Consider the following 12593-nt stretch of genomic DNA (forward strand, 5'->3'; position numbering starts at 1 on the left):
CCTGGGCTGGACCCACACAGGGCAGGTGCAGCACAGCTTCCCCCAGGTAGCTTCTGGTTCTTTTTGGTGCTGCCCCAAGGGCTGTACCCAAGCAGATATTTCACTCACGACACAAAATCAGAACTGACCTCCAGCGCCCTCAAAGCTTCATTCTTTTTCTTGCCTTTATCACAAAGTAAATGGTTGCTTTCCCAGCTCCCCACACTGCACACTCCACTGCCATTGTGATAATTTCTGAAAAATCCCTTTGCCAGGATTTCTCCTGCAGGAGCCTCAGCTTCTCCATGTTTTGCTGCCCTGGAATGTGGTCTGGAGATTGTTTATCCAAACATGTGAATTGTTTTTAATTAAGGACCAATCCCGTTCCTGGTGTGTCAGACCCTGAGGAGTCAGTCACAAGTTTTTATTATTCATTCTTGTTAAACCTTCTGTCTGTATCCTTCTCTTTCTTAGTATAGTTTTAGCATAGGAATGGAATGGAATGGAATGGAATGGAATGGATGGAATGGAATGGAATGGAATGGAATGGAATGGAATGGAATGAATAGAATAGAATAGAATAGAATAGAATAGAATAGAATAGAATAGAATAGAATAGAATAGAATAGAATAGAATAGAATAATAAATCAGCATTCTGAGAACATGGAGCCAGATTCTCATCTCTCACCTCGTCCTGGGGACCCTCACAAACTCAACACACAGACACACAGAGCTCCCCCAGGCTCTGGGAAGGGCAGAGATGTCCTGGAGCTGTTGATTTGAACTCTGGCAGGGCTGCCCTCCCTTTCCCACCTTCCCCCAGAAGCGTGCCTCGTCCACACCACGGCTGTGCCCGGCACATGCCAGGCTCAGGAATGCCCCTGATGCCAGCCCAACCAGCTGGAGGGTCGGTGCTTTCCCAGCTCCACACTCCACCAGCAGCGTGGGCAGAAGGTTATTCTCCCCGGGGCATTGGCAATCAATGTACCATGCACTAATGGATGCTTCCTCTATTGTCCCTCTGCGGGGCTGGATTGGCTGCGGGGCTGTGGGAAACACCGGCCAGCCCCACACTCACGTATCTGCCCCGGCTCCCCGGGTATAAATAGAGGGATTTGGGAGCTGCCAGAGCATCTCCTCACACTCGGCACAGCAGCTGCCTGGGGTCTGTGCCCAGGGCTGAGCGCTCAGAATGGCTCCCAGCAATGCTCTGATGATCCACATGGAGGAGAAGCTGCTGCCAAAGGAAAAGAATAAAGTAAGTAAAGCCCTGGAGGGGATTGGAAGGGCTGGCCTGCTCCTAGAAAATAAATATAACATGGGAGAAGAGGGGGAAGTGGTCTGGGGGAGAGCAAATACGTTAAAGAGAGATAGGGGGGATTATATAGGTTTTTAAAAATTAAAATGAGTGGGGAATGGGTAGGCAGCATCACACAGCTCTCCTGCCAAAAATAAGCAACTTTGAAGATGGGTGGATCAGGGCATCAGAGGGGAAACTGGGTCAGGTCTCAGCAAACCCCTGAGGATCTGCTCCCTCTCCCACAGCTGAGGAAGCCGGTGGTGGAGAAAATGCGCCGGGACCGCATCAACAGCAGCATCGAGCAGCTGAAACTGCTCCTGGAGAAGGAGTTCCAGAGGCACCAGCCCAACTCCAAGCTGGAGAAAGCCGACATCCTGGAAGTGGCTGTCAGCTACCTGAAGCAGCAGAGCCAGCTGCAGGACCAAAAAAGTGAGTGCAGAGCAGGTATTGCACAGCTGGACCTGCTGGCAGGGCTGTGCCCTCCCAGACACCCCGAGGCGAGCAGGGACTGGAGCCCCCCAGCCCCAGGCACACGAAAATCACTGCACAAATTGTTGATTTGAACTCGAGCAGAGCTGCCCTCCCTTCCCCACCTTCCCCCACACCACATGCCAGGCTCAGGAATGCCCCTGATGCCAGCCCAACCAGCTGCAGGGTCGGTGCTGTCCCAGCTCCACACTCCACCAGCAGCGTTGGGGCTGGCTCCCTACCCCATGTTTTGGCCATGATTTTAACCCACTGCCTTTGCTTTTCTTTCTCTTTCAGCGTTCATCCACAAGAGCCCAGAGCAGGACTTTAACAGCGGCTACCTGCGTTGCCTCAAGGAAGCCATGCACTTTCTGTCCTACCACGAGCCCAAGAAGGAGACCCAGGTCCAGCTGATCAAGCACTTCTGCAAGGCTCAGCTGGCTGCAGATGCCTCCTACTCTCCAGCTCTGCGTGCCTCCCCCCTGTCTCCCTGTCTGCTCCCCAGAAAACAGCCTGCCCAGAAGAGCCTGGCTGCTGCTCCGACCATCTGGAGACCCTGGTAGAGCTGCCGAGCTTTATTCCCACGTTTTGCTCCAAAAAACTAGAGGGACCCGTGGTTTATTAGTTCCTCTTTGAAGTAGGAAACGTTGCTTTCCAAAGGTGGGAGGAGGGGGTGGTTGTTGTTTTTCTGTCACCAGAAATGAGGGTCGCTGGGTGGTTTCCCTTCATAGTGAAGGACTCTGGGTGTATCTTGCAGCAAATTTGTTGCTTTTATTGGTGGCTCCTGGCCAAAGAGAGGTCGGAGTTCTGTGGTGATTTAGAGAGCAGATGACCTTTGGTTTCCATCACAGGCTGCTGAGCCTGTGGCTGTCAGTGGAAATCTTTCTGCTGGCTGCCTGGGTCACAGTTCAAGTGCTCCATTGTCTCTAGATAATGTACTGACCTTCCTCAAGAAGGAGCCCTTTGGAGAATGTATTTTGTATCATAAAGAGAGGATTGAGCCTTTCCCTTTTGAGTGAAAGATGTCATTAGGAATGCTGATTCTTCTCAAGCTCCTCTGCTATTTTTAGTATCCTTCTTACAGAAAGTTGTGATGATCACAGAGAGCTCTGGGGACAAATCTCTTCATGTCACTTTGTGCTGCTCTCATTTGAGGGATAATTGGTGCCTTTTGTAAAGGAAATACCTCTGCTATACCTTAAGGAAAAGGGGGAGGAAGGGAGGCAATAAGTACTTTATAATCATTCACTGAGCATGCCAAGGAGCTTAAAAAGCTTTTATAAAGTTGTGATGTATTCATCCTGTGTGATGTTCAACTTGCATGTCTTCTCTGTACAGTACAATAAAAATGGTTTTAGTCCTTAATGCTCTGCTTTGGGATGATTAAAAGGGCTGACACTGCTGGAGTGGGTCCTGCAGCCTCTCCTGTGCTGGGGAAGCCATCAGGAGGTGCCAGTTCTGAGCCCTTCCCTCCAATACATGAATCACATCTGTGAAATCCCTTTGGCAGAGCTGGGTTTCAGATCCTGCAAGGAAGCAACCTCTGGGAAAATTATCAAAAATCCAAATGGAAGTGAAATTGAAGTGAGGTGCTGAGAAGTGGCAACCTTTCAGATTTAACAGTGACCCATTCTGCCTCCAACAAATCCCTCATTCCACAGCCACTTCATTTCCCCCACTAATTTTTTCACCAAGCTGAGATCAGCCTTGTGCTTTTTGCCTGTTTGGAGGGAGTATTGTGCAAATTTCCCAATAACTTCCAAAGGGTTTGGCACCTGCCTCAGCCTGGGGATCTTTGACACTACCAGCAGTGGGGTGAACCCATTTTTGCTGTCTTAATTTTATGACACAAATTCTGTCAGGCTCCCTTTACTGAAGTGAAATTAGCCCACATATGGCTAAAAGGATAATTAGGAGAGACTGAGGAAGCATTTCCTCTCCTAAATGATTTCCTTTTATTTCACCTCCTCTTCAAAATAAATGTGCACAAATAATCATTTCACAAAAGGATTCTCTAACCACGGTGATTCAGTGAAAATTTGGTTTATGACAGGAGACACTCTCCTTCTTCCAGAGACACAGGAGCAGCAGGAAACACATTTGGTGAACAATCCAACTTTGCTCAGACTCCCTGGGACAGGTGCCCTTGAAAACCTGCATTTCAAGCTCTCAGGGTTTGCTCCCGAACAAAAGGAAACACTGAACACCTGATCTTGTAAAAAGATCTGCTCAGCTGACAGATCCAGCTGCAGCCAGCACTGAGCCTGCCCAGTCCTCGCTGGGTTTGTGGGGAAATCCTCTGTTAACCACTCAGAAAAGCCCCAAAAACCAAACAGGGATGTGCTGCCCTGCCTCATTTTGGGCCACGGATCATTTTGGTTTTGTTAGGAAAATTAATCCACAAAAACAAGAGGTTTATGTCCAAAAAGGAGACAGAGGAGCCTCTCCCTTGATTCAAATAAAACCAAAAAGGACTCCTCTGTCTCCTTTTTGGACAGAAACCTCTGGTGTTTGTGGATTAATTTTCCTAATAGTTTTATTTCTGCACAGGCTGGTGGAGTGCTCTTCAAGGTGGGGGTTTGGTACAGGTCTCTACCAGTGCCCCAGATTTATTCTTCCTAATGAACTGCTAAATATTTCACAAGAGATATTTTTGGGTTTTATGGCTGCTTAGCCAGCTTGAAGGAGTCACTTCAACCTCTCTGTGCTCAACCTGTCCTTGCCAATTAGCACAGGCTCCTGAACCCCAGCAAAACTCCAGCTGTTGTCCATGCCTGGGGGGTTTTTAATCAAGCCTAATTAGGGTGGTTTGGGGGAGTTCAGGCTCAGCTGGAGTGCCATGTGCCCCAAAGCCCGGCCCAGCCTGATGTGCACCGCAGGGAACACAGCCCCACGTGGCTCAGGGCAGGCTGCTGCTCTCCTGGGCATGGATTCCACCCAAGGAGCCAGGTGTGAGGGTCACAGCTGGCTGCACCTCTGCAGGCTGAGTAAAACATGACTGCAAGGGAGAGAAGCAGTGAATTCCTCCTCCCTGGGCAGTGGGAAGGGACCAAACCCCACGGGAACAGCTGCTTTGTTTGGTGCAAGTGCTCTCGTTGTGCTTTCCATTGTTAGGAAAATTAATCCACAAACATCAGAGGTTTATGTCCAAAAAGGAGACAGAGGAGTCCCTTTTTTAGCTTTATTCCAATCAAGGCAGAGGCCATGGGGATTCCCCTGGGGTCTCTCACATTTTTGGAGGGCGCAGCCTCCTTTTTATCCCAATTTCCAGCCACATTTCCTTTCTCTCTTTCCCCATTTCTGAGGGACTTGAGAGGTTCAGAGTCCCTGATACACCTGATCCCAAAGATTCCCCTCTAATGTACAACCCTCCCTTGTCATTTTTAATTCTTACAGAATTTAGGGTTTTTTCCCCATTTCTGAGGTCCTTGAGAGGTTCAGACTTCCTGATCCCAAAGATTCCCCTCTAATGTACACCCCTCCCTTTTCATTTTTAATTTTTATGGAATTTAGGGGTTTTCCTTCCCCATTGTTTCTTTCATCTCTCAATGTCTAATTTCATTTATTACCAAACCTAAAGTTTATTTGTAAAAGTAAATCTCTCTTTCCATTCACCAATCAGTGGAATCCTTCCCATGGTTCCTTTTCTCTCCCAGAGCTGGTTTGATCTCCCAGCAGACCCACAGCTTGTCCATAAAGACAAATCCACCATTCCTCTCCCCACCAAGCCCAGCCTTGCCCCTCTGGGCTTTAATTTCCCAATTACCCCAGTGCTAAAAGCCAGACCTCCAACCTGCCCAGCCCTGCACAGCAAAGGTTATGTTTACAATTTATTAATTATTATCACTTCTCATAATTGAACTCAAAGCTTCTTAGGGCTCTTCCTGCCCCTGGGGTGACTCTCCCCTGCTCCCAACACATTCCCACCCTTAGGGAAAATGTTGTTTATTATGCTGATCCCACAGCTCAGGAATACTCCCCTGACAAAGCCCCTATTAACCTCAGAGTGTGGGCCTGAGTTTCTCGGAGTTTCCCACACTTTCTTCCCTATTTAGGGCATTCAGAGCCCCACAAAGGAAGCGTGCCTCACAACAGCCCACATTAGTGACGCTTTTTTGGCTCCTCATTGTGCCCAGCAGCAATTCCTGTCCCGATGGACCATCTGGAGAGCTCTTTTCCCAAGGAGCACATTGATCGATCAGCATTATGCCAAGGCCCTTTTCAAACTTGGGAACGTTCTGCTCTTTGACACTAAATAGGTGTCTCAAGAGGAGCTGTCAGAAAGATTTTAAACCGTTTAAGGAAGGCGCAGGGAAGGGGGAAAATACACATTAAAAATCGTAATTATTTCTTTAAAAAGGTCATCAATGGCATCTGGGAGACAGGCTGGCATGGATGGAGGAAATGGTCTAAAAATGCTCTGAAATTGGTGTGAGCCATCCAGCTGCGTGCTGGAAGCACAGCCACAGAGGTACAGGGCACTGCTTTTTATATCTGAGTGACACAGACAGGGAAATTCCGGGCTTGACAGGGAAATTCTGGGCTTGGCAAGGAAAATCTGGGTTTGACAAGGAAATCCTGGGCTTCCACACTCTTTGCTGGTAGTCCACCCTCCTCCAGACCTGTTGCTCCACTGCAGCACACTGAGTTCCCCTTGTTAAGAAAATTAATCCACAAACCCCAGAGGTTGATGTCCAAGAAGGAGACAGAGGAGTCCCTTTTTGGCTTTATTTGAATAAAGGGAAAGGCCATGGGGATTCCCCTGGGGTGTCTCCAATTTTTGGAGGGCGCAGCCTCCTTTTTATCCCAATTTCCAGCCACATTTCCCTTCTCTCTTTCCCCATTTCTGAGGGACTGGAGAGGTTCAGAGTCCCTGATACACCTGATCCCAAAGATTCCCCTCTAATGTACAACCCTCCCTTTGCATTTTTAATTCCTATGGAATTCAGGGGTTTTTCTTCCCCATTGTTTCTTTCATCTCTCAATGTCTAATTTCATTTCTCAGCAAACCTAAACTTTATTTGTAAAAGCAAATCTCTCTTTCCATTCATCACTCAGTGGAATCCTTCCCTTGGCTTCTTTTTATCTCCCAGTTCTGGTTTGATCTCCCAGCAGACCCACAGCTGCTTTGGAAAGACAAATCATTATATTATATGATATTATATTATATCATATTATATTATTATATTATCTTATATATAGTAGATTTATATTATATTATATATATTATCTTATTATATTATATTATATTATATTTATTCTTATATATTATATCTTATGTTATGTTATGTTATGTTATGTTATGTTATTATGTTATTATGCTAAAACGATACTATAGAAAGAGAAAGGATACATCAGAAGGCCTAACAAGAATGAATAATAAAAACTTGTGAGTGACTCCTCAGTCTGACACAGCTGGACCGGGATTGGGCACTAATTTAAAACAATTCACATGGGACCAATCAAAGCTGCACCTGTTGGTAAAACCATCTCCAGACAACATTCCAAAGCAATCGGATAATTGTTGTTTTCACTCTTTTCTGAGGCTTTTCAGCTTCCCAGGAAAAGAAATCCTAGCGAAGGGATTTTTCAGAAAATATCATGGAATTTTCAGTAAATATCACGGAAAACACAGGAGAGCAGAGGAATGCGGGGCTCTGGGAGCAGAGGGCTCGGCTGTGCCTGGCTCACCATTCCCATCAGATGGAGGGAGCTCCCAGGATTTCCCATTCTGCTGTTCAACAAAAGGAGTGTGCCTGGGAGGGTCCTGGGGAGAGCCCCCCCTGCGGCACCATCTGCCCGGCCCTCGGAGCAGGGGATCAGCCTTTAATCACCCCGAGCTGCTGCAGCCCTTCCGAGCCCGGGCATTGTGCTGGGGACAGCGTGGCGTCCTTTAAACCCGCTCATTTCAAATCTCCAGGGCTGAAAATTGGGTCAGAGCATCCCTCCCCTCTCCCCGAGGCTCCTGCCAGCATCCTCCTTCCTTCCCACCCGCTGCTGTCCCTTCGTCCCGGGAGGCATCCAGAAAATCCCGGCTTCACTTCCCTCTGCAGCAACAGCACAAGAACATGCATGGATTGAACTTTTAACTTCTGAGAGGAACGCGGGATTTGTGTTTCCAAAGCAGCTGTGGGGCTGCTGGGAGATCAAACCAGCTCTGGGAGAGAAAAGGGACAATGGGAAGGATTCCACTGAGTGATGAATGGAAAGAGATAATTGCTTTTACAAATAAACTTTAGGTTTGCTGAGAAATAAAATTAGACATTGAGAGATGAAAGGAGCAATGGGGAAAAAACCCTGAATTCTGTAAGAATTAAACATGAAAGGGGAGGGTTGTACATTAGAGGGGAATCTTTGGGGTCAGGAAGTCTGAACCTCTCAGGTACCTCAGAAATGGGGGAAAACCCCTAAATTCTGTAAGAATTAAACATGAAAGGGGAGGGTTGTACATCAGAGGGGAATCTTTGGGGTCAGGTAAATCAGGGACTCTGAACCTGTCAAGTGCCTCAGAAATGGGGAAAAGCCCCTAAATTCTGTAAGAATTAAAAATGCAAAGGGAGGGTTGTACATTAGAGGGGAATCTTTGGGATCAGGTGTATCAGGGACTCTGAACCTCTCCAGTCCCTCAGAAATGGGGAAAGAGAGAAGGGAAATGTGGCTGGAAATTGGGATAAAAAGGAGGCTGCGCCCCCCAAAAATTGGAGAGACCCCAGGGGAATCCCCATGGCCTTTCCCTTTATTTAAATAAAGCCAAAAGGGACTCCTCTGTCTCCTTTTTGGACATAAACGTCTGGGGTTTGTGGATTAATTTTCCTAACACTTTAAACTTTTAACTTTTTTGGATTTAACTTTTTTTTTTTTACTTCGAGATGAGGTAACTGAGAGGTGTTTTTAAAATTTTTATTCTACTTTTAGTCTTATGAGAAGGGTGAGATAGTACAGATGTTATAATTTATGTTATTATAATATAATTTATAAAATTATAATAATATAATTTATAAGATTATAATTTGATATTATGATATTAGAAATTACCTATTTTTTAATTGCAATATACTCTAAATGTTTATTAGCCTATCAGCTTCAACCACACCATAATATAAATACCTTAAAACTAATCATCTAAAATTACTGCTCATAAGTCCTACAACAAGACATCTTTCATAATTCTATTTCTCTAAAATATCTAATCCTATTTACAAAACCATCCTTTAAAACTCATTTCTAATTCGATTTCTCTCTCAACAATCAATCTCTATTCTATGATATTTCTGATATTTTTTATCTCAAAATTTACATACAAATACAAGCCTTCTAAAAAATCTTCTATCAAATGTTAAGAATTTTCTCCAGATTCATTTCCCACACCTGCAGCAGGGGTAGCCCCAGCTCCAAGGAATACTGCAGGTTACAAGCTGACCAAATAATTCAGTGAGCTGATCTGGAATGGGACTCCTGGTCTGTGTTCAGTTGTAGTTTTTGACAACCATTCAAGAATTAAAATTGTTGTGCCCTGAGTGATCCATCTAAACATAAATTGTCTTTGGGCTTGTGGAAATTGTGAAAAAAAAAATATTTCCAGGTTAATAATTAAAATCCAGGATCACCTTTAGCAGAATTTTTCCTTTTATTCACCAGCCTCTGTGTGATGGGACACTTTGCTATCCAGGCTTCCAGGACACAGGTTTGGCCAGGGGAGGGATGCTCTCATTATTAAATCAGAGGTTTCCTGTCTGATTTTGAAAGGCAGACACAAGAAATAAGCAGGGTTTTCATCAATGTTGTAAGAAACAGGTGGTCAAAAGCTGCATGACAGGTCCTGAACTGGGTTTGTACTGGGCTGTGCTGGAAGGGGGCAGCAGACCTGAGCTGGCAGCTTAAAACAGCCTGGAAAAAATAAATAAATATTGCTCCAAGGCAGCTCCAACCCAGGATCCTGCCTGGTCCTTCCTCCTTCGCTACAGAGGTGAGAAACCCCAGGACTGGGCAGAGTCACAGGAGGGCCTCCCACCTGTGGGACAACCTGCAAATGGGATAATCAGCAAAATTATAGTCAGGAAATTTTGTTATAGCAAAATAATAGCCAGGAGCTGACTTTTCACTCCCTCTCAGATGTCTGTAAACGGGAAATATATTTAGGTGGAGACTCAGACACAGTGAGGATTTACAAAGCAGCATGAAATCGAACAGGACGTGTTTGGGAAAGACATCACAATCACGACATGCCACGGGCCGCAGTAGGAAAGCCCAGATTACCCAAACAAAAGCAAGGAAGAGCTCTGGGTATAACTTACAGAGGGACTTTAAATAATACAGAGGAAAATATTTCAAGCGAACTGTTTGAAGGACTCTCCCCTCGATTTTAGCCTGAAAATTATCTGGTACTGTATTCATCTAAGCACGGTTTAATGTCAATGAAAGGGTTTAGTCCCTCTAATTCTGCATCTTTCCCTTTTCAACCTCTCTTTGGGGCGCAGAGCATTATCTCTTCCTGGGATCAGTCTTCTGTGCTTCATTTCAAGGCAGCCTGGGAAAAGGCAGCACATTGAGATGTCGAGGTTCCCAACATCAGGCAGAAGCCGGATGATAATGACGGGCAACGCTTTCCCACGTTCCCTGCCCAGCGCCGCGATGCCAAACCCTATTGTGTCCCACACTCCCCGGCCCACCTGCTCCTTTGGGAGCGGGGTATTATCCCCAGGCAATTCACAGGCAATTTGCCATGCTGTAATGGATGCTTTCCCATTGTCCCGGGCACGCTCGGATTGGCTGGCGACTGTGGGAAACTGCGACTCGCTCCGGACCCAGACTTTTGTAACGCGGCCCCTGTGTATAAATAGGGCAGATCCCGGCTGCCTTCCCCACTCCGAGATGGGGGCAGCCCTTGGGATAACTCTGCTCTGTCCCTGGACGTCTGCCCTAAGCCAGGACAGCATCCCATGGCTCGGAGGGGAGCGCAGGGTGAGTACCTGAGAGCCGGGAAGGGCCGCACCTCTGCGGGGCTGGGAGCTGGGGAGGGGGAGCCTGGCTGCTCACCTTCCCTCACCTTCCCTCCTGTGTTACAGCTCGGGAGCCCCGGGTGGGATTTACAGCAGCTGCAGCTGTCTGGAGAAGGGATTTCAGAGGGGCCAGCCCGACTCCGAGCTGCGGAATGGCGAAATCCTGGGGGGATGGCTGTGAGTGAGCCGGGATAAGGGCGAGGTGAGTGCTGCCCATCCCATCCCATCCCATCCCACTGATCCTATCCTGTCCCATCCCATTGATCCCATCCCACTGATCCCATCTCATTGCTCCCATCCCACCCCATTGATCCCATCCCACCCCACTGATCCCACCCCACTGATCTCATCCCATCCCACCGCTCTCATCCCATCCTGTCCCATCCCATTGATCCCATCCCACAGATCCCATCTCATTGCTCCCATCCCACCCATTGATCCCATCCCACAGATCCCATCCCATCAATCTCATCCCATCCCACCCTGCCCCATTGATCCCATCCCACTGATCCCATCCCATTGCTCCCATCCCATCCATTGATCCCATTCCACTGATCTCATCCCATCCCCGCCCCATTGATCCCATCCCATCTCATCCCACCCCATCGATCTCATCCCACTCATCCCATCCCATCCCACCCCATTGATCCCATCCCATTCCATCCCACCCCACTGATCCCATCCCCTATCCCTCTCACTGCCTTTTCCTTTGGGAAAAGCGTCTCCCCGTGTAACATTTCCTCCTCTCCTGCTCTTGCAGTCCCTGCCAGGAGCCCGCAGCGGGATGATCCTGACGGGCTCCTCTGCAACTCCCGTCCCTCGGGGAAGCTGAGCTGCCACTCCCGGAGGTGACAGGTGGCACTTGGGGACTCTGCCTCTCCCTCCAGCGCCGAAGCGATGCCGAAGCCTCGGGAGGCACCGGCATTTCCCGATTCCGCGATTTTCTGGACGTTTCCCGTTTTCCAGAGGAGCCCATGACTTGCTGTCCAAGTCGCCCCCGCTCCTCTCACGAGTAGGGAAGAATGTTTCCCCTTTTCTGAGCAGGTCACTGCTCCGCACGGGTGCGAGCTCCCCTTCTCCCCGAAGGACTGCAGCCATCCCACCGCGTGGAGAGAGAGTTGTTCTGAGGGAATGTCAGCCGGATCCTCCTGCTGGGAGGGCTCGGCTGTTCTCAGCCTCTGCGAGGTTGTCCCTGTACCTCTGCTGGGAAAGCTGTCACCTCTGGGACGGTCAGAATTCCCAAAAATCCTCTTCCCTTTTCCTCCCACCTGGAATGTGTCTCACTGGACACATTTGGGAGTCTGGCCTTCCCACGGTGCCACGAGGGGTTCTATAACAATTATAATCTATAATATTTATAGTCTGTAGTATTTATAATCTATAATATTTATAGTCTGTACTGAGCACGCTCTGAGGATGGTTAAACCATGTCCCAAACTACGTAGAGGAAATTCCTCGGGATGTCTTGCTCACAAGCCAGGGCTGTTTGTGAGGTTCAGGATGCGTGTGTGCCTTTTGTAAAGGCAGGAGATCGTTTTTGTGTCCTTATAGGACTGAAAGTTACAGCTGTGCTGTCCATTATACAAGAAATATTTATCTAAGTCTTTCATGAAAGGCAGATGTATAAATTATATTTAATTTCTGGTACCCTTTTGCCAGGGGAAAATGGGAATTTGTTACTGTCCTTGGAGGATGTTATGATGTGTTCTGTGCAAGCTGCACCAATGTATGACCTGTGCCAGAGTTATCTTGAGTATCAGAAGTTGCAGAAACTTTTAAAGGTCAAAAATAAATAAAAATATGCTTAATCAACCCAAAGTGATTCTTTTTATAAGTAGTTTTTACA

The 12593-nt window shown here is 47.4% G+C and overlaps 2 protein-coding genes and 1 long non-coding RNA gene across 4 annotated transcripts; 2 read left to right on the forward strand and 1 right to left on the reverse strand.

The window, feature by feature from the left end:
* Positions 1-1108: 1108 nt before the first annotated feature.
* Positions 1109-3108, forward strand: LOC103820811 (transcription factor HES-5). The gene is made up of 3 exons (XM_009095569.3): positions 1109-1238; positions 1526-1709; positions 2046-3108. Exons 1-3 carry the CDS (start codon positions 1173-1175, stop codon positions 2309-2311), a joined length of 516 nt encoding a protein of 171 aa, XP_009093817.1. The 5' UTR covers positions 1109-1172; the 3' UTR covers positions 2312-3108.
* A 5686-nt stretch (positions 3109-8794) lies between these two features.
* LOC108962842 (uncharacterized) lies at positions 8795-11845 on the reverse strand. Of its 2 annotated transcripts, none has more exons than XR_003945107.2 (3): positions 10718-10860; positions 10418-10574; positions 8795-10275 (listed from the first exon to the last, which is right to left on the reverse strand). XR_003945107.2 is itself a non-coding variant. In XM_050982501.1 (3 exons), the coding sequence occupies exons 1-3, from the start codon at positions 11843-11845 to the stop codon at positions 10160-10162; spliced, it is 1017 nt and encodes a 338-aa protein (XP_050838458.1). In that variant the 3' UTR covers positions 8796-10159. The 2 variants fall into 2 exon arrangements, 1 of the variants encoding a protein (XP_050838458.1); XM_050982501.1 differs by adding an exon at positions 11449-11845 and having other exon boundaries at positions 8796-10574; positions 10718-10922.
* On the forward strand, positions 10563-11654 carry LOC108962843 (uncharacterized). The gene is made up of 3 exons (XR_001991564.3): positions 10563-10709; positions 10814-10949; positions 11508-11654. It is a non-coding gene; the product is annotated as an uncharacterized LOC108962843 (long non-coding RNA).
* Positions 11846-12593: the final 748 nt, after the last annotated feature.

This window comes from Serinus canaria, chromosome 21 (assembly GCF_022539315.1).
Source record: "Serinus canaria isolate serCan28SL12 chromosome 21, serCan2020, whole genome shotgun sequence".
In the NCBI taxonomy this organism is placed as follows: Eukaryota; Metazoa; Chordata; class Aves; order Passeriformes; family Fringillidae; genus Serinus; species Serinus canaria.

Excerpts from the sequence above, each read along its gene's own strand:
- LOC103820811 (XM_009095569.3), top strand. The coding sequence starts at position 1,173 with ATGGCTCCCAGCAATGCTCTGATGATCCACATGGAGGAGAAGCTGCTG. Across the intron at positions 1,239-1,525 it reads TGCCAAAGGAAAAGAATAAA|CTGAGGAAGCCGGTGGTGGA; the intron begins GTAAGTAAAGCC and ends CCTCTCCCACAG. Across the intron at positions 1,710-2,045 it reads CCAGCTGCAGGACCAAAAAA|CGTTCATCCACAAGAGCCCA; the intron begins GTGAGTGCAGAG and ends TTTCTCTTTCAG.
- LOC108962842 (XM_050982501.1), bottom strand. The coding sequence starts at position 11,845 with ATGGCTGCAGTCCTTCGGGGAGAAGGGGAGCTCGCACCCGTGCGGAGC. Across the intron at positions 10,923-11,448 it reads CGCTTTTCCCAAAGGAAAAG|CCATCCCCCCAGGATTTCGC; the intron begins GCAGTGAGAGGG and ends GCTCACTCACAG. Across the intron at positions 10,575-10,717 it reads CGGCCCTTCCCGGCTCTCAG|GGGCCGCGTTACAAAAGTCT; the intron begins GTACTCACCCTG and ends ATTTATACACAG.